General features: G+C 38.7%; 1 protein-coding gene across 1 annotated transcript; it reads left to right on the top strand.

Moving 5' to 3' along the window:
- Positions 1-108: 108 nt before the first annotated feature.
- On the top strand, positions 109-15,733 carry Slc25a31 (solute carrier family 25 member 31). The gene is made up of 6 exons (XM_032898469.1): positions 109-380; positions 6,932-7,059; positions 10,792-10,909; positions 11,796-11,950; positions 12,829-12,954; positions 14,993-15,733. Exons 1-6 carry the CDS (start codon positions 146-148, stop codon positions 15,191-15,193), a joined length of 963 nt encoding a protein of 320 aa, XP_032754360.1. The 5' UTR covers positions 109-145; the 3' UTR covers positions 15,194-15,733.
- The last annotated feature ends 5,445 nt before the right edge of the window (positions 15,734-21,178 follow it).

Genomic DNA, 21,178 nt, shown 5'->3' with positions numbered 1-21,178 from the left:
GTGCCGGATGCGCTGTTCTCCCAGTATCCTCATCGCTGCTTTCCCGCCAGGATAAAGCTGAAGCGGTTTTCCTGTTCTCCTCCGGTTTGTCGCTTGAGTGTTGGTGTGGCTCTGCAGCTTTTGGGTTGTGCGTCCTTTGTCCAGCATGTCGAACAATCCCTCCAAGAAGCAGTCTTCAAAGAAGACGTTGTTCGACCCCGTGTCTTTCGCAAAGGACCTGCTGGCCGGCGGGGTCGCGGCCGCGGTGTCGAAGACAGCTGTGGCACCCATCGAGCGAGTGAAGCTGCTGTTGCAGGTGCAGGCGTCCTCCAAGCAGATAAGCCCTGAGACACGCTACAAGGGCATGATAGACTGCCTGGTGCGCATCCCTCGTGAGCAAGGTGTGTATGGCGCCGTGCTTGGCCTTAGCGTCCCAGACAAGGTGGGGGGGGGGGGAGGGGTGACACCAAAAAGGGTGACCCAAAGAAAAAGGGGGGTCACCCAGAGGTCGAGTTGACATTGACAGGGTGGTCCAGAAGAAATGGTCTTATCCAGAGAAAGGGTGGCCCGGAGAAAAGGGGGTCACCTAAAGAAGGGAATCGGAATCACCTAAGAAGGTGACCAGATGAGGGGGTGATTTAAAGGAAGAGAATGACACTGCAGAAAGGGGGTCATCCAGAGAAAGTCATTTAAGGGGTAGGGTGACCCTGAAGGAGTGATCCAGAGGAATGAAGGGGACTATCTTCTAAATCAGAAAGTGATCCAGAGAAGAGGTGACCCGGAGGAAGAAGTGATCCTGAGGAAGAGGATTGACCTAGTGGAAGTAGGAGTCATTCAGATAAGGGGTAATCCAGGGAAAGGGGGTCATTCAAAGAGAGGGTCATCTAACCAGTGGGGTGACACCAGAACGGGTGGTCCAGAGGAATCGGGTGACTCAGTGGAAAGGAGTATGTTTTCTAGAGAAGGGGTAATCAAGAGGAAAGGGAAACCATCCTGAGAAAAAGGACCCAAAGAAAGGGGGAGAGGGTCAATCAGAAAAGTGTGTTTAGATAGGGTGTAAGCAGCTGCCTGCTGTAGCCTAGAGATGTTTCTTTTGTTTTTGTTTCTTGGTTTGGGGTGGTGGTGGGTGGTGGTGATGTTTTGGTGAATGTGCAGGACCACAGTTTTTTGTTTTTTGTTTTTGTTTTTTCCTGAGACAGGGTCTATGTAGCCTTTGCTAACCTGGAATTTTCCAGGCTGATGCTGAACTTGAGTTGACCTTCCTGCATATTTTGAGAGTACTGGGATTACAGAACTGTTTCTTTACTGCCAGAATTTAGTGTCTTGACCCATCTAACATGAGTTCCCAAGGCCAAAAGGGCCTTAAGTGTATCCTGTGTGCAAGTGAGACCTTAGCCTTCCCTCTCCCGGTAGGTTTGATAGATCAGTATTTGTACCTTGAGTACTTGTGCCTGGCCCAAGTTGCATGCTGCTGTATGTTAAGTAATAGCTAAATGGCTTAGATATTTCTTGAAGTAGTAAGCTTCTAAGAATACAGATACACTGTGGCCTCTGAATGTTCTGACCCTCAGTCAGTGAAAAGCTCTGCTTATTTTGGAGAACCATCAATGACCAGGCCTTTCGATAAGGCAGTCTTCTCCGCACAGAATATAAGAGTAATCATGGCAAATGGGATTTTAATATAACTTCTAAAAGCATTTATTAAAAATGTATTTTGTGTGTCTTCGTGTATGCATTCACATATGCCATGCATGTATGTGGAGTCAGAAAAAAAACTTGCAGGAGACAGTTCTCTCCTTCCACTCAGGTCATCAGGCTTGGCAGCGGGTGCATTTACCTGAGCCATCTCATCAGCCCTAACATGATCATTTTAAAATCAAAGTCACAGAAAAAAAGCAACACTGAACAAAATATAAACAAATCATAGAATTAGTATTTTTTTTAGCTTTTATGTTTTGGGTTTGGAATTTTTATTAACATTGAAATTGATTTGACATAATAAACAATGAAAGCCCTTCATGAACCATTGTTGAAAATGGTTCCTATATTAGCTAACCAGCTTATCAGAAGTCTTACATCCTTTAGTAATTTGGGTTCTATTGAAAACCTTGTACAAACTTTTAAAAGAAAATAGATTTATTTATTGTTTGTTCAGAACAAGAAATGAAGTGGCATCAATCCTTTCTCTTGCTGCTAGGTGTGTGGTACAGTTTTCTCAAAATAAAGCAATGAAACAACAGTCTCTATCCAAGGGAGGCATTGCTTAGCTGGAAATGCTAGGGAGCAGCTTGGGCAGCACACTAAAACGTAACCCTTAAAAAAAGAAAATGGGAGTCCAGGAAGGTACTTTATTTTAGAGATGTGATAACAACTATTCATAACTGTTATGTAGAGTAGAGTGGAGTGAGGGTAGGACCTATCTAAACTGAATCTAGAACACCCATCTGCAGGGCTGACAAGGTAGCTCAGTGCTAAGAGCACCTGCTCTCTTGTAGCGGACTCAGCTTTGATTCTCAACACCCATGTGGCAGCTCACAAGCATCTATGATTAGTCCCATGGGTCTGATGCCATCTTCTGTCTTTGGTGGGTACCAGGCATGTATATGATACACATACTTGGATACAAGCAAAACACTCATATACATAAAACAAATATTTTTCTGAAAAAAATTTTAGATACACTCTTCCTGTGTATTGAACTGTTCTAGAACTCAATATGTAGACCAAGCTGGCCCCAAGCTCAGAGATCTGCCTGTCTCTACTACCTCCTGAGTGCTGGGATTAAAGGCACGCACCATCACATCAGGCTTATAGCTAAAAACTTAAAATTAGAATGCCTATGTAGTGATTGAGCAGGATGATAACTTCAAGGGCCTATGAAGGCTACATTTGGAGGCCTGTTTTTAACTTAGCTGCTTTGAATACTTATGTGAAGTGTTCAAGTCAGGCTGTGCTTTCTAAAACTAATGTAATTGTATCTTAAGTATTTTTAAGTTTTTTTTCCTGAAATTTTAAACACATTTATTTTTAATTTTAAAAAATATACCTCCTGAATATGACTCTTGTAACGTGAGTTAACTTTATATATTTTTCTGGTCCTCATTATTTTACCTTCCAATGTAATCATAAGCAGAACTTGAGAAATTTTCTGTTCTTAGGTGTGAATCATTGTTACATGCATCAGGATGTAGCCTATATTACAGGATGATTCACAGCAGGGAGAGTATTGCCACCTAGAGGCATTCTTGAAACTTTATGGGGGAAATTTTGTCTGTACAGTTCAGAGGAATATACTTGTAAATCAAAATAGCATGAAACACAAGGAAGGGTTAGGAGGACTAACCCTTCTTCCTAACTTCCAAGTTCAAGGACCGCCTGCACTGCTGCACAGTAAAATCTTTCAAAAAGAAAGGAAAGATTAGTTACACCATTAATTACAAATGTGATACTCGGAGCCTTATGTTGATTTAAAGATATTTTTGTCATGAAAATTTTCATCTGTATTCAGTATGTTAACCAAAGCTACAAGATTCCATTCTGTTCTTTGGTAAAATGAACATCTGGAGCAGTAATCATTAGTACAGAATTACAATGAGTAATTCGTGATCTGAATTGGCCATTTCTTTTTTTTCAATTTATTTTATTTTTTTATTGGATTTTTCATTTACATTTCAAATTTCATTCCCTTTCCCAGTTTCCTGGACATAAGCCCCCTATCCCATCCCCCACCCTTTCTTCTATAAGGGTGTTCCCCTCCCCACCCCACTCCCACATTGCCCTACACTGGGGGTCCAACCTTGGCAGGACCAAGGGCTTTCCTTCCATTGGTGCCCAAGCCCTTCCTCTACTACATATCAAATTGGCCATTTCTAAAGTGATCATTAATGTGTGTGAGAGCCATGTACAAAATGGAAAGACCAGTGTCTTTCTTTGTGTGACTGCAATCCAGTTTCTTGGATTTTGTTTTGTTTGTTTTATTTTTTATTGTTTTTGTTAATCTCCCTTGATCAGTTGAAAAGACTCCTACCAGAAAGTTCTTTCTGAACCTTTGCCCGGTGTGGTACCATGGCCATGGTCCAGAAGTTTAAATCTTACTCCATATCATCTTCATAGTCATGGTTTTCTCTCTCTCATTTCTCTTTTATAGAGGTCAGACTCTGAAAAAACAAACGTGTAGTTATGTTTTTGAAAGTGTTTTCTTAACTGGTAATAATTTAAATACCACTAAAAATAGTCCAAAAAATAGATTCACCACCATCATCAGTAATTTAGCACAACTCTCACTAGAAAGAAATAACTCCCTTATTATTTGCTCAAATTTCTCATGTTTAATTTTTTTTAATTTTACTTTGATTTGACAGTGTCCCCCAACCCCTTTTAGACCCTGTCTCTATGTAATTCTGACTGGCCTCAAATGCTAGAATTAGAGCTGTGCACTGCCACACCTGGAAATCAGCCTTCTTAGTGCCATAAGCATATGCATGATTAAAGTGTTTTTAGACACATGAGGTATTTTTGAAGTCTGCTTGTGTTTCCGTTCTAATTCTATAGAGTTACAAATAATGCTAAACAAATTCCCTGTGCCCTAGAAGCTCTTTTAACCCAATACTTCACCTGAAAAGGGGGGGGGGTGCTACTCTTAAATGGTAGGCATTAGTGGTAAATGAGTTAAAAGTATCTAGCAAATTAGTGTTTTTCTTGTTAATATTGCCTCAAAAATTATTTTTCTAGTTTTCTTGAAGGGGGACTGGTTAAAATGTTATGAATTTATCACGTATAAACGAATGTTTTCATATATGTATGCTATCTTGATAACGACTGTAAGGATTGGTGATTTACTGAAGAATTATACCCCAGACTCAAATAATACGCAACAACAAAGAACATTTACTCAGCAGAACTTTCTGCATGCAAGGCTTTTCCCATTTGGGAATGGAGATGCCTAGTGGATTTGGAGGTCCAGCTTTTATTGTCAGTTAGGGAATTCCAGGGAGGGATGTGTGCCCTTTAACTTTGATTGGTCAGCTCTATCTCTAGGGATCTGACTGATGGTATAATTGGGTAGGGCTCTGAGACTTTCCAGGGTGGTCACTTACTCATTCTAGCTACCTATTTTTGCTTCAGGCCAGATGACAAGGTGTCCCCAGATTGGCTGCCCAAGACTATGGTTGGCTGACCACAGGTTCCTGGATCCAGGGTTTCATTTCTGAGAAACTGAAACTTAGGCCTAGTCTCCCAAACTGCCAGTTTGTAGTCTATCATGGAGTCAGCCCCGCTCTGGCTAATTCGGTCCTCACACCACAACCAAGCAAACTAACATATTCATCACCATATATAATTAAATCATTTTGTATGTTTTCAGAATGTTTATGGTCTACTTTTATATGAAACTTGAAGTATATACCATATTATTACCAACAGTCACCATGCTATAGATTCCCAGTTCTGGGACTCCTCCCTCCCCAATGGGAGCTATTTGCTAACTTTAACAATAACAAAGTTTGTCAGATTCCTTTAAATGGGTAAGGGGAAGGCAGAGGCAGATCTCTGTGAGGTCAAGGCCACCCTGGTCTACAGAGCAACATTCGAGGTTACACAAAGAAACCCTGTCTTAAAAAATAATAATATTTAAAAGTCCCCATATATTTTGTTAGATATCCAAAACCTCCTCACCCCATATAACCAACATCTCACTTTCCCTATTTACCCCCAAATAACACCCCTGCCCAACCTGTAGGAGCCACTATTCTACTGTCTGCTTCTGTTAGATGTTTTTAGATTCTATATACAAATGATAGTATGTGGCATTTTTCTTTTTGTGCCTTCCCATTTCACTTAGCATAATATCCTCATGTTTATAAATGTAGTTGGAAATGCTAGAACTTTCTTTTGAGGAACAGTGATTCTGTTGTGTTCATTTTCTTTATCTGTTGATGGATGCTTAGGCATCCTGTATATTGGCTATTAAGGCAGACATCTTCAACATCCTAATTTTAGTTCCTCTGTATAAGTATTAAGTAGTGTGATTGTTGGCCCTATGGTACTTCTTCCATATATTATACAACGGTCCAGCTTCTTCTCTACATACTTACTAATACTTTTATCTTTTTGAAAGTAGCTAACAAATACAAAATAACCATAGCTTTAATTTTCATTTTTCTCAATTTTAAGCCTGGAATAAGAAAACATTTCATTTTATGAAATCACTGTCTTTTGAATGTTTGTTTTTAAAGTCCTGATTTGGGGCATTCTCCAAATAGGGACTAGAGATACCTTATTCAAAAGTGCACAGTCAAACCACTTGAGGCTTTGACATCTCCTGAAAATAATCTAAGACTATGGAAGCATTAACTGTCATACTCTAGAGGGACTCTGGAATATAAGGATAACTTTGCATTTTAAGCATATGGTGATTGAGTCATGAAGGTTGGGCAGTACATGGAGAACTAAGATGTGGAAATTATTTACTTCAACAGACCAGGAGAGACTACTTTGAAATAAAATAGACCAACTCCCCTTTCCCACCCAACATTCCTCCTCACCGCTTTTGGTAAATTCCACCCCTCTTTCAACTTGGTTCCAAAGCATAAAAAGAAGGAAGTATAGTTTCTGTTACCCTACTTTACTTCTCATGGCTATGTGTGTAATTCAGTAGCTGGATCTGTTTGTTTGGTCTAGTGTACTCACAGATAACAGCTTTATTACTGTAGGAATTGGCACCAAGGTTCTGGGATGAGACCAAAGGTTACTAGTGAGCTCTGCTTTTTCCCCAATGAATCTTGCTGTATTTGTTTAGTTAATGACTTCTTTTGTTAAGTTCCTTAGATTTTCTTTTTAAAGTGAACAAAATTGGGATGGGCTGCATAGTAAATGCATTTTCTTCCTTCAGTAGAAATGTGTTTTAGAAAATTCTTTACTAATGCAAAATGGATTTATGTGTTTAATTCTATAGGATTTTTAAGTTATTGGCGTGGCAATTTGGCAAATGTTATTCGATACTTTCCAACACAAGCCTTAAACTTCGCCTTTAAGGACAAATACAAACAACTTTTCATGTCCGGTGTTAATAAAGAAAAACAGGTAATCATGTTTCAATATGTCTGAAATTTTCTAAGAAACTATTGAATTTGTCTTACCTATAATGTCTTATTTGGAGTGAAGGTACTCTGGTAAAAATAATAAAATAATTGTAAAAATAATAAAAATAGAATACATTTAATGTTGAAAGTATATATTAAGTAATAAAAATATATAAAATTTGTATATTATCTTTTTTTTCTTTTTTTTTTTCGGAGCTGAGGACCGAACCCAGGTCCTTGCACTTTCTAGGCAAGCGCTCTACCACTGAGCTAAATCCCCAACCCCTGTATATTATCTTCAACAAGTTTTATGAAATCTCTTAGCTTCAGTAACTTGGGATCATTTGTCTCAATGCATTATACCCTAGAGTAAATATTAAATGTAATTCATATCTTATAATTACTGTTTTTCATAAGCATAAAGGAGCAGCCATCAGATTTATATTTCTTAGCCCAGTGGGTTGCTTATTCCCTAAAGATGTGAATTGTTTTTTCTTTAAGAAAATCAAGTATCACAGGAGTTCTTGGAGTGTAGTTCAATACTAGTTGCTTTGCATGTGTGGAGCTCTGGGTTTAATCTCCCAACACAGAAGCAAAGTCAAGAAGAGAGATCAAGCCCAGAGAAAACTGTATAATATGAGAAATAGCTTAGATAAAATATTTGCTGCAGAAGCAGGGTTTGAGTTTAAACTTCACAACTCATATTTAAAAAGAATTGGAGCCTGGTGGTATGCACTTGGAATTCTCATGCTGGGGAGGAGCCATATCCTCAGGGCCTACTGCAAGCCATCCTAGCCTAATCAGTGAGCTTCTGGCTCAGAAAATAGATGCACGGCAGATAGTACCTGGGGAATGACACCTAGAATTGTCCTTTGACCTTCACATGAATGGACACACACAAACATAGCAAACAGAAAATATATAGGGGTGTGGGAAGTTTAATAGTACAGTAAAATTTTTAATAACTAGGACTAAACTAAAAAGTACAGTAAATAAGTAAGCTAGTCACCTCATTTGTAACCATCATACCAAAACAGAAACAAAAAGGAAACAAGAAGGCAGTCTCCTTACTGGGCATAGATGCGTTGGGGGAGGAAGGAACCTTCAACAGAATTCTAGCTCAGGAAGTCCAGCAGCACATAAGAATGAAAAGAAACTGTTTTTATGACAAAGTGTGATTTATCCCAGAGTACAAGGATAGTGCAACTTAAAAGATGTTTTAGGTGTGGTATGTCACATCAACAGTAGAAATGACGAAATCCATTGTATTTTGATTATCTCAATATCATAGTTTGAGCAATGAATGAAATCTTCAGAAAGAAAAGCAGTAAATAATTACTGGAATTAAATTTCATGTTAGCCTAAATTGACATGAAAAAAAAAATACATGACATTCTGTCCATCACAGTAGAATTAATATTCTTTGCAAGTGTACATGGAACATTTTTCAGAATAGGAGAATTTTTATGTTAAGTAACAAAGCAAGTCTTAAGGAGACTGAAATATTAAATACCTTTGCTGACTGGAGTGGAAAGACCTAAATATAAGAGGATCAAAGTGCAATATTGTAAAATCTTAAATTAGTAACATAATAATTGAAACTTTTATTGATAAACAACAAAAGTTTCTTGGGTTCTTTAGTTTCATGTTTAATGTAGTGTTGGAGGTGTAGTTACATAAATTCAGGATCATTTTTCTGCCTGAATAGTCTGCCTGCCTTTCTGCTTTTGCTTCTATTTGCCTGCCATATGAAAATAAGCTCTGCATGCACTACATGAACTGTTTTGAATAATAAAATAGATATTATCCACCCCAAGTCAGTAATCTACCTTCCTCTTTTATTCATGAAGGAAAAATAGATTTACTAGAATTTAAGATGCAGGTTATAAATTCTTTATGTTCTGTGTCATATTTGATTGACTGGTAATAAGTAGAGGTTCACTTAAATTTGATCAGTCAAAGGGGGTGCTGAGTGGCACTTAGACTTGAGCAGATGGCCTCTGAAGGAACCAACCACATGCCCTTTCTCTCCTAGGTCACCTCCTGTGGGAGTCTTTATTCTTACCTGTTCTTCATGGGTGTATTTTGTATAAGCAGTCTTCCTCAATACTGTTCTCCTGTTGTAGTGATAAATAGATATGTTATATAATTATGTACATAACTTACATTTTTGTAATATAAGGTTAATATTACAGTGATCTTTGATGGCCTTTCTTTAGATAGGTCAGAAGATCTTAATTTGGGATCCATGGTATATTAGCACTACCTGAAACACTACATGTGTATCTTTGTACATATGTTATTTTCCTCCTGTCTGGAAACAAGTCTGCCTCTAGCTTTTAAAAAAAACTCAAAAGCATTCAATATCAAAAAATTAACGTTTCCATTTCTACTATTACTAATAACTCAATAGACTCTCTGATGTCTTATGACCAATCCCTAAGAAAGTCTAGACCAGCTCATGTTTTTCTGCCAGATTTTCATGGATTAGTTAGCCCAGTATCATATGCAATCTCTCTATCCAGTTATCTGCCTATGATTATGTAACATGATACACAGTAGTACAGATTCATTTCACTTAAAAGGAGCCATGAGAGTTGGAAAATAAATCAGTGGCATTACCTATGTATTTCATTGAAACTCTGGGCAAAATCCCATGACTCATTCTGTGAAAAAATAGATGACCTACGAGTCTGGCATCCAGCCAATGAGAACAATTAGTTGATAGATAAACTCAGATGTATCATCTATATAGCACAATCATTTGGCAGTTAAACAGGATGAAGTGTAGTAGTTGATGTTGCCACGTGAATCACCTTCGAAAGCATTGTCACATGAAAACAAAACGACCACAGATAACTCTGCATATTGTATTTGTTCAAAGGAAACCTCCACAATTAGCACTCTAGAGATAAATAAGTTCCTGGGGCTCAAGAGTTAGGGAGTTAGACTGACTTATAAAGAATATAGGATTTCTTTGGAGGTGATAAAAGTATTTTAAAAGTGTAGTGATGGTTATTTAACTCTGAATCTAACTTGTTGAATTATATTCAAGGAGAAGTTGTATAAAGTGCAAATTGCAACTAAATTTATTAAATAAAAATAATCTTGGCCTCAAGAATTATAATCTATAGGAATGTAAGTATATATAAATAACTACAGTTGAAAAATTTAAGTACAATTTTAAAATAAAAGTCTAGTTACAGACTTTTGGTTACAGATTTTGGGTTGGTCTTATGATTCACATTTAGTTCTCTGACATAAAATGTTTATAGGAAGAGGCTATGGCTGTCAAGTTTTACAGGGCTGGAGATAAGATGCTTCATAAAAGAAGTAGATGTTAAAGCATGAAACAACTGTTTGCTAGGCCAGGATAAAGTTAGGAGCTTCAAAGTGTCCAAGACTTAAAACTAACACAAGAAATATTAGCATTAAATGTAGTGGGAGACTGCATATGACTTGTATTATTTCATTTTGTGTTATTTTGTAGTTACAAAGGCCTTCTGCCCTGCATTTTCCTTAACAGTTCCAGTTCACATAATCTGTTCTTTTCCCATAAGCCCTTGATGCTGTCCTGGGAGCATCAAGGGAAACATTTTGCATATTGTTATAGATGTCTATAAGAACAGTGTATAAATCTTTGCTTTTTTATTTTACCCTTTGTGAACATTAGTTCATTAGCTATTTGAACAGTTAGATTCCATAGTTTAATGCGTTTGAATTTGTGTTTTAGTTCTGGAGGTGGTTTCTAGCAAACCTGGCTTCTGGAGGGGCTGCTGGAGCAACGTCCTTGTGTGTGGTGTATCCACTAGATTTTGCCAGAACCCGATTAGGTGTTGATATTGGAAAAGGTACAGGGGTTTTTTGTTTTTGTTTTGGTTGGGGGGGGTTGTTTTTCTTTTCTGAGATGGGTTTTCTGTGTAGTCCTGGCTGTCCTGGAACTTACTTTGTAGATCAGGCTGGCCTAGAACTCAAGAGATCTGCCTGCCTCTGCCTTCTGAGTGCTGGGATTAAACAGTTTTTATAAGCATTAATCCTTTGTGCTTTGAACATTTGTGTATCGATATTGTTACCAAATGAAAGTTTTTTGAAATGTAATTATGTGTATCTGTCTGTGTGAGTGGATGCCATGTGCATACAAGTGCTGGTAGAGGTCAGAGGAGACTCTGGATTCTCTGGAACTTAAATCTGCAGGCACTCGTGACCCATCTAGCCTAAGTGCTGGGAATTGAACTCACGTTCACTCTTAACTGCTGAGCCATCTTTCCAGTCTCTACTCTACAGAATTTATTCTGTACCAGATATGTAGTTATCAGGATTAGAGTAACTTTTTCTCTTTCTTTAAAATTAGAGAAAATGAAATGGGAACAGTAGTGAGCCCAAAGCTTGTTTGTAACTTTGTTTTTAAATCACAGATCCTTCTGTACTTGTTGCTTATAGTGAATCTTTCTTCTCTGGAGATGGCCTTTGATTCTTCCAAAGTATTTTTTCATAATTTCTGACAATTTGGATAAAATATTTCAAGTCAAATTGCCTAAATTACTTTTGTAAGAGATTAATATTTTCAGGTAATTTCTTTTGAAATAATTTTTGAAACATTCCTTGGATGAATGGGAAGATTATTTGTGTCCTTTAATTAGAAATTTTACATTATTTGAATCTTTAAAATGTTTAATTACTTTGACTAAGCTGTTTGATATAAATGTTTACCTAACAATTTTCATTGCTTTATTTTAGGTCCTGAGCAACGGCAGTTCACAGGTTTGGGTGACTGCATTATGAAAATAGCCAAGTCAGATGGACTTATTGGTCTATACCAAGGGTTTGGTGTCTCCGTTCAGGGTATCATTGTTTACCGAGCCTCTTATTTTGGAGCTTATGACACTGTTAAGGTAATTGAGTGACTTTAAATGGGTCTAATAATTACATGGTTTGTTCTTTTTACTCTAATCAGTGTATTCTAATATATGATTAATTACATAAAACAAAATGAATGATAAAATAGGGGAAAGAAATTTTATTAATCCATCACTGCAATAATTAGTTAAGTTATAACTTATGGCTGACTTTACATGATCATTTTGTTAACAGTGAAGCATTTAAGGTTTTGCATCATACACAGGATATCACAAAAAGCATCCTGGTTTGGCCTCCATATCTTTAGCACATAAAAAGACATGTTCTAATTTTTTCTGATTTACGTTCATTTTATTATCACTTTATATGCAGATAATTGATGTGGGAACTAGGGAAGGGTTAATTAAGTGTGGCCTGGTTTACACACTGGCTGCTGTGTGGTATTTTCCGGGTTTCTTAGTAGTTTGCCTTTTGAGTTCAGACTTTAATAGCACTTTTTAATGCAGGAAAATGACAGATTATAATAATGGCTGCCATTTTTAAACTGCTACTTAGTTCCAGAAACCCCATCAAGGGCTCCACAATGTCATAATCCTTAATTACTAAGAAACATATTCATGAAATGACAAGCAAAACATCTTTGTTCTTAACCACTAGTGGTAGCATGTTCCCAAAGGAATCTGGATACCAAATCCAGGGCCTTCTGCTTGCTAGGTAGGCACTACTGACCTTTTTCAGTTCCAGTTGTTTTTGCCTTTGTTTTTTTAATTGCATGTTAAATATTATTTCATCTGATAGATAGATAGATAGATAGATAGATAGATAGATAGATAGATAGCTATTCTTTGAATTAAGAATTTAAGATAACTTTGGAAAATTAGATTATTACTTACTTGATACATTTTTTTCCTAGGGCTTATTGCCAAAGCCAAAGGAAACCCCATTTCTTATCTCTTTTATCATTGCTCAAATCGTGACGACTGGCTCTGGAATACTCTCCTATCCCTTTGACACAGTTAGAAGACGTATGATGATGCAGGTAATGTATTCGTAAGTTTAACTGACTCAGTCCGTGTCTTACAAACACAAATGTGATGTGTTTGAGTTTCAGAGACCTTTTAGCTGAAAGTCAGTTTGTTTCCTACTGTAAGAGAGCCCACAGCCAGCAAAGCTTCTTCCTTTCTGCTCTGAAAACAAAAAATGCCTTTCTGCTCCTGAATTCCTGGGAGTATGGACAGGATGATCGAGACTGGATGAATATATTCATCTTTTCACATTTTTGGAATAATTATTATTATTTGATGTGTGTGGTTGTTTTGCCCTTGTGTATGTCTGTGCACCACTGTGTGCCCAAGGAGGATAGGAGAGGGGATTTGATACCCAGGAGCTGAATTTACAGATGGCTGTGAGCTACCGTGTGAGTTCTGGAAATTAAACTTAGGTCCTTTGAAAGATCAGCAAGTGATCTAAACACTGAAGAATCTCTTCAACCTCGAGTATATCCATCTTAACTGAAATATTACCTCAAGTAAACTCAGTTATAGGCTATTAACATAATAATGTCCTGTTTTGTATATTTTGATAAAAAGTATGTAATTTTGAACTCCAATGTTAAAAAAGTATAATATCCCATGTTCCAAACACAAATGTGTAAATTTTATATATTTCATTTCTTTTGTGTTGTATTCATTTCTTCAGTAAACATTTGTATGCTTAATCTAATTAAATTCTGGTGATACAAAGTGCCAGAACCTGTACCCAAACCCATAGTGCAATACTGAGGACACAGTACTAAGGACTGAAAAGAAGTGTGCAGAAAATCCAGGAACGCGCACTGCCTAAGGGGAGCCAAAGCAGCTCCCAGAAGCCAAGTCTGAGGGAATGCTGAGTGGAAACCATGGCAAATGCAGCTTTTCTTCTGACAGTGATTTTGGCACTTGCCTTTCTGAAGCAGTAATTCTGTAGTTCTAGGATTGGAAATTATAAATTATGTTTTTGATAGGTTTACTTTCCTGGTTTCTGAGTTTTAGAAATAATTGTCATACAGTTTCTTGTATGTTACTCAAGTCGCTTCTCCTTTGCATCCACATTCTCCTGTACAGTCTTAACAATTTGGAGCCATTCTTCTTCTCTGAAACATAGCTTATAGAAAATTCCCCAAATGTTTCAAAGATTTAACTGATTTAAACTCTTCATGTTTTATTTTCATTATCTTTTAACTTAGAGATATCTTTATGTGCAGTCTTGTGTGTGTACATTATTCTGAAGGTCAAAGGACAATCTCAGGTGTCAGGCCTCACTTTGTACCTTGCTTAACACAGGGTCTCTGGCTTACCTGCCAGCACTAAGTTTGCTGGTCCTCAGGCTTCCAGGAAACTCCAGTCCCCACCTCCCGTCTCACTGTAGGAGCACTAGGATTACAGGGGTGCCCTAAGATTTCAAGTGGATTTTGGGGGATCTGAAGTCAAGTTCTCACACTCACAAGCCCTGAGCCATCTCCCCGTCATACACTGTGTTTTCTACATCTTTTATGACTTATGCTAGTTCCCACGTGTGGGGTAGGTAACTGGATTTGGGTTTTTCAAGACCTCAGATACCTCTCTGCCTCTGCAAGTGCTGGGATTAACGACTTGCACCATCACCACCACCCAGATTTTCTTACTTTTTAATGTTTATGTTCTTTAAAAAGCTTTTAAAGCTCATCAATCTCTTCCTAATGTTAAAGTAATTAGCCCAGATTTAATTTAAAGTCTTGGGGTTCTTCAGTTTTCCAAGTTTTCTTTAAAAAGAAAAAAATTTTGTGCTCTAAATATACATATTTCGTAGTGTTAATTTTGTTGAGTCTTTCAGTTAATTGACATGTGGTAAGATTAAGCTATGATTTATGTCATGTCATCCTGTAACATTTGTCAAATGATTCTGAAAAGTGTGAATGAATACTCTTCACTCCCTCAATAGAGTATCAACTATATTCTCAGTAACTCAACATAGTATTAGTTTTCATCTATAGTATTGATGTTCTAAAATGTCCTAAAAGATAATAAACTAATAGAAAATTATTTGTCTTTTTAACATAGAGTGGGGAATCTGAACGGCAATATAAAGGAACCATAGACTGCTTTCTGAAAATATACAATCATGAAGGGATGGCTGCATTCTTCCGTGGTGCCTTCTCCAACATCCTTCGTGGTACAGGGGGTGCTTTGGTCTTGGTGTTATATGATAAAATCAAAGAGCTCCTCAACATTGATGTTGGAGGTAGTTCATCAGGAGATTAAATTGAGAAATGCATATTGTAAAAAACACGAAAATTACATAGCTGCCATTTGTATATATTTTGATAGTGTGTCTCTCTAAACATACTACTACTGTCAGTGTCTCTTACAGTATTTGTTCTGCAATAAAGAAAAGACTTTTTTCAATATTTTAGTATTAAAAGTCAGGGCAAAAATGGTTTTCTTCTCACTTAGACCCAGAATCATTTAGTGAGGCATTTTATTATAGGTAGTGTATGTTTCCTCTATTTAAAAATTCTTACACTTGTGATTAACACCATATAATGTAAAATATGAGGAAGTATCTTTAAATTTCAGTTTGCTTAGTACACCAGTAATCCCATCTTTTAGAAATTGTATGGTATGACAAATAGTTGGAAAGTTGATAATGACTTGGTGGCACTATCAAACTATTTGAAAAGCATAGGTCGGGTTATTTGCTGATGTTTAGTCTTGCTAGTGTACGTGTATCTTTGAAAAGAAATCTCCTCTGAACAGTAGATTTTGTATTCTGTATTGATAATAAAGCAAGTTCAAAGCAATTGTAATGCGCCTTTTTCCCCCAGTTCTCATGCAGGACACACACACACACACACACACACACACACACACACACACACACACTAACTTTACCTGTAAGCACACCATAGAACATTCGTGTTGAAGTGGAGCTGGCGTACAGCTAGCCAACCAAAGATGTCTTCAGGCTGAATGTGGGGAATGTACACATAACCCTAGCACCGGAGCAGACTGAAGCAGGAGGATCCAGAGTTCAAGCCCGTCTGGCTTCCCAGAGGACACCCTGTCTCAAAACAAACATTTCTCTAAGGAGAGGTTTCCTTAGATGCTATTTCCAAGGTTTTGTAGGAGATTCTCGTCTTTTTTCAGAGATGTGAAACCAAGTGCATTCAAAATACACACGATTTTAAAGTTTGGTGGGTAAAAGAATGTTAAGCCAGTAGAGATAAACTATTTTACGGAATTTTGTGAGGCTACAAGTTGGCATAATGGAGTAGAAAATTTTCCTCTTGCTTGGGCCAGGTATATTTCAATGACAATTATTTAAAATAAATGGTGTTACTGAAAGAAAACATAACTCTTAGAAACTCTTAGCATAATTTCTTATAGTAGTCAATGTAGCATAAAACTCATAGAAACAAAAGGGAAGTTCTTTCAGAACAAAAAAGTTACTTGGAATAGTTTCCCACGTAAAAATGAACTAAACTATTATTACTTGTGGAATTATGCTTAGAAAAAAAGAAATCTTGAAAGTTCTGAATGGCACAGGTAAAGACCCAAGAAATTGCTAAATTACTATACTCCAGTCAAGGTCTAATCAAGAAAAAAATATTAGATACTTAGCATCCTAGTCAGAGCTGAATCCTGTATGACACTAAACTGTTGTTAATCAAAGATCAATTACAATGAACAAAACTATGTAGACTCCAGAGGGAAATAACTTGATATCAAGACTTATGTTGGGAAAGCACAGCAAAAATTTGCTTAAAGTGGATACCAAATTTGTCAGTGCTGAATTTTACACAGTCTTGTTTCATAAGTTTCTTTACATTCTTTTTCTAAAACTCTAAGAGCAACTCTTAAGTCAATATGTGGACTAAAACAGTGAATTAAAAGATATGTATAGTTTCTCTTCATGTGTAGTTAAGTGAATGGGACTTAGCATAGTGCAGTTTATTCTGAACCTGAGCTAATAGTATGTGGATGGCATTAATATATATTATTATTTCAATCAGTTCTATAAAATAGTACTGTGGGAGGCTTTATTTTTTACTATTTGAGAATCTCATACATGAATATAATGTTTGATCAAATGCATTCCCCTCCGATTTCTCCCATATTGGTACTATTTCTTACCAACTTTTTATATACACTGAGTCCATTTAGTTAGCATGGGTGTAGAACAATCTGGTGGGGCGTGGGTATCCTTGCAGGCTGCATGCCTGAAGAAACTGATTCTTCAGCAGCCACCAGTTGCTAGTAGCTCCTAAGTAGGTGATAGTACTTAAAGAGCCCCTCCGCTGTCCATGCTTGGATTCTGGCTGACTTAATCTTGTGCATTTAATCAGCACAACTATGAAAAATATGGGGTAAATATCATTTTTGCTGCAGATCTACCTCTAACTCATGCAGTCACTCTGGGACTCCTTTTCCACCAGGATTCTTGAACTGCTGGGGTGTGAGATAGATGATAGATTGGATGGACGGACGGATGGATGGATGATAGATATTTTCACATATCGACCAGTTGTAGGTCTCTGTTAATTGCTCTAAACTGTAAAAGAAGCATCTGAAGGGTTGAGACACTCATCTATAGGTCTAGATAAGAACTGAGCAGCAGTTCATCGTCTTCATTTAGCTGAATAGTAGTATAAGGCTTTCCTGCCAGGCCTGTGACCTAGCCAGCAACAGGTTTTTGTCCCAGGTAACTATATCAGGCATGAGTTCATTCAGAAAATGGTTATTCCCCATTTCCTTGAAATCCACTCCACTATTGCCCCTTACTACTTTTCTGCCTTTTGTGGTTACTCCAGTATAGATACACATACATGAAGATTCAAGTCTAGGATCCATATCTGTGTCTGGGTTGCCTCACTCTGAATATTTCTAGCTCCATCCATATCTGCAAATTCTGCAATTTTATTTTTCTTACACCAGAATAAAATTTCATTTTGTATATGTAGCACATTTCCATTATCCATTTACCAGCTGATGAACATCTAGGCTGTTTCCATTTCTTGGCTATTCTGACTGCATCAGCAGCAAGCATGGATGAACAAGTATCTTCAGAGCAAGACGTCCCTCGGGAATAGGAATGGTACAGGTAGAGCGTGTGGTCACAGATCTAGTTCTAGGTTTTGAAAAACCTCAACCTTGATTTCCATAAACTGTACCATCTCCCAGCAGTGAATAAGTGTCCCCTTCTTCCACATCTACATTGGTATATGTTGTCTTTTTTTTTAATCTTGGTACTCCTGACTAAAGCTAAAAACTCAAATATCTTTTTAACTTTTTATTCTTTGAGTTTCACACCATGCACTTCAGTCTCATTTAGATCCTCATCCCTTCATATCCACCCCTTGTGCTTGCAGCCTACCCCCCAAGTGAAAAAGAACTCCAAAGCATAGGGGCCATCTCATCGTGGAAGCTATAATATGTCACAGTGTGTCCCACAGTATATCCCCCTGTCCACACATTTTTCACTCCCAAATGTTCATTGCAATGAATCATTGGTCTGGTTTGAGATCCCTGGCTTCTGTGACACCATCAATATTGAATCTTCATTGGGACTCCTGGTTATCCTGATTTTGCTCTGGGTAGTGGATATCCTACAGCTTTGGATTGACAGGACTGTCATGTATCCTAACCACTGGCAGATGACACAGATTTCAGGGTGAGCCAATTCAGGGCACTGGATCTGTACCTGGGTGTTAGCTGAGCTGGTCAGCATATTTGCTCACTCCTATAAATACCACCAGGGTGAGTTCTCCAGCACTGCCTCAGCTAGGCTACCTGCCACTCAGCTCTCCTGTTCTCATGTCCTCAGGGATGCACCCAGGCCCTAAACCAGCTCCACTGTGCTGCCTAGTCAAGGTACACGGCCTACTTTCCCAAGCCTGTAAGGAGCTGGGCCAGTTCTCCTAACTGCCACAGCTGGTGATGGGTAGGGAGTAGGGAGGGGGCACATCACCCCTGTACCCACACTACATCACACTGACAAGTGGCAGGGCTAGCTCTCCCTTCTCACCCTTGGGACTGGCTCACCTGTGCCCCCTAGAGCAGGGCCAATCCTACTGTGCTGCCCAAGTGGGGTGCAGGGCCCACTCTCCTGAGTGCTGCAGCCAGCAAGGGACAAAGCTAGCTCTCCTGCAATCGGGACCCCAGGGCCAGCTTTCCCTACTACCGTACACCTATGGTAATGGTGTATGGTAAGGGGTAATGGGGGAAAGGCATAGCCCCCACCTCCTCATGGCAGCAGAGTGGCAGGGTCAGCTCTTCCACTCAGGGCTGACTTGCCTGCATCCCCTAGAGTTAGCTTGACTGTGCTGTCTCGGTGAGGGACAAAGCTAGCTCATCACCCCATGGGCAGCTTTTATGACTGGTGGAGGTAGCAGGGGGCATCACCTCTGCTCCTGCGCCACTCCATGCCAGATGAGTAGTGGGGTCAAACCTCCCATACTCATATCTTCAGGACCAGCTCACTCACACACCTGCCACCATGGCCAGTTCCACTTTGCTTCCTGATCAAGGCACAGGGCCCGCTACTGCTGCTAAGAGATGGGGCCAGCTCTCCAGAATGCCACATTCTTGAGGAGCAGCATCAAGTCTGCACATCCACATGGTCCCCTGTGGCTGCCACAACCAGGACACCCACATGTTCTCTAGTGGTAACGTGAACCAGACATCAACATGGAACTCTGCCACTGTGTAGCCACAGAACCAGGCATGGTCCTCAGTCACCTCAAACTGGGACCTCACCACGGCCTCAAGTGGCAGGGCTGGCCACTCACAGCAGGCTACTCCCCTCCACCTTCCAGTCTCCAGTCCCATGTCCAGAATGCTCAGGCTGCTCCACTTCTCTTTCTCTCCCACCTGTTTCACTACATACTCCCACATTGTGCTGGCTCCTGCTGCAGGCTGGCCATGGCTGTCAGGTCCCTGGGTGACATCCTCCATCCATGCTGCATGGCATGGTGACAAACAGGTATCAGTGGCCCACCTGTGCAATGCTCCGGAGGGCAGGTCTGTGCGTAGCATGGCAGCTTACAGGTCTCTGTCTTCCTCCTCCCAGGCTGTGCTACATGGATTTGACTTGACTTAAATTGATTTTTATGAGTCCTAGGCATAAGATAGCTTTGGCCACCAAACCCAGGCATCAAACTAGGATGAACGAAGGACTGCCATCTGCTCTGCCCCTGGTTTATATAAGGTATCTCTTTGCCCCTTGCCAGGAAGGGTCAAAAATCATTTTAATTTACATTTCCCTAATGACTAAAGATGTTAACCATTTGGAAAAAATATTTCACAGCCATTTGTATTTCTTCTTTTGAGAACTCTGTTTAATTCAATATTCTAAGTTTTAATTTGGTTGCTTTCTTCATGTTTGAGATTTTGTTGTTGTTTTAGTTTGTTTCTTTGTTTTTGTTTTGTGTTCTTTTGGTTGGGTTGTTTGTTTTTCAGTTCTTTTGGTATTCTAGACCCCAGCCCTCTGTCAGATGTATAATTGGTAAAGATTTTTTTCCCATTCTGAAGACAGTCTTCATTTGAATGTTTGTGTTCTTTGCTATTCAGAAGCTTTGTCGTGTAATGAGGTGCCTGTTTGTCAGTTGTTGGTCTTAATGCCTGTTCTACCAGGATCCTGTTCAGAATGTCTTTTCCTGTGCATATCACCTACTTTCTCTTCTGTCAGATTTAGAGTGTCAGGTTTTACATCAAGGTCCTGGATCCATGTAGAGTTGAGTTTTTTCCAGGGCGAGAAATAAGGATCTGTTTAATTCTTCTACCTGTAGCTATCCAGTTTAACAAGCATCATTTGTTGAAGATGCTATCTTTTCCTCGGTGTGTATTTTGGGCCTTAAAAAGATCAGATGGCCTTAGGAGTGAAGACTTATATCTTGGTCCTCAATTGTATTCCATTGATCAGTGTGCCTGTTTTTATACCAGTGCCATGCTGATTTTATTACTATAGCTCTGTAATATAACTTGAAATCAGGAATGATTGTTCCTCTAGCAGTGTTTTTATTGTTTAGGACTTTATTTTTGCTATAATAGGTCTTTTGTGTTTCTATATGAATTGTGAGTTTATTTTATTTTCAATTTCTGTGAAGAATTACATTGGAATTTTGGTGGGGATTGTACTGGTTCTGTGACCATACTTTTTAGCTACTTTTATCTACCACCCTTTGCCACCCCAATCCCTTCCAACCTCCGAACACTAGGTAGGCAAGAAAGAAGGTTAGAGGGGAAAGG

This window comes from Rattus rattus, chromosome 3 (assembly GCF_011064425.1).
Source record: "Rattus rattus isolate New Zealand chromosome 3, Rrattus_CSIRO_v1, whole genome shotgun sequence".
NCBI classification, from domain to species: Eukaryota; Metazoa; Chordata; class Mammalia; order Rodentia; family Muridae; genus Rattus; species Rattus rattus.
Note: the sequence above shows the minus strand (reverse complement) of the source record. Positions and strands in the feature narration are given on the sequence as shown.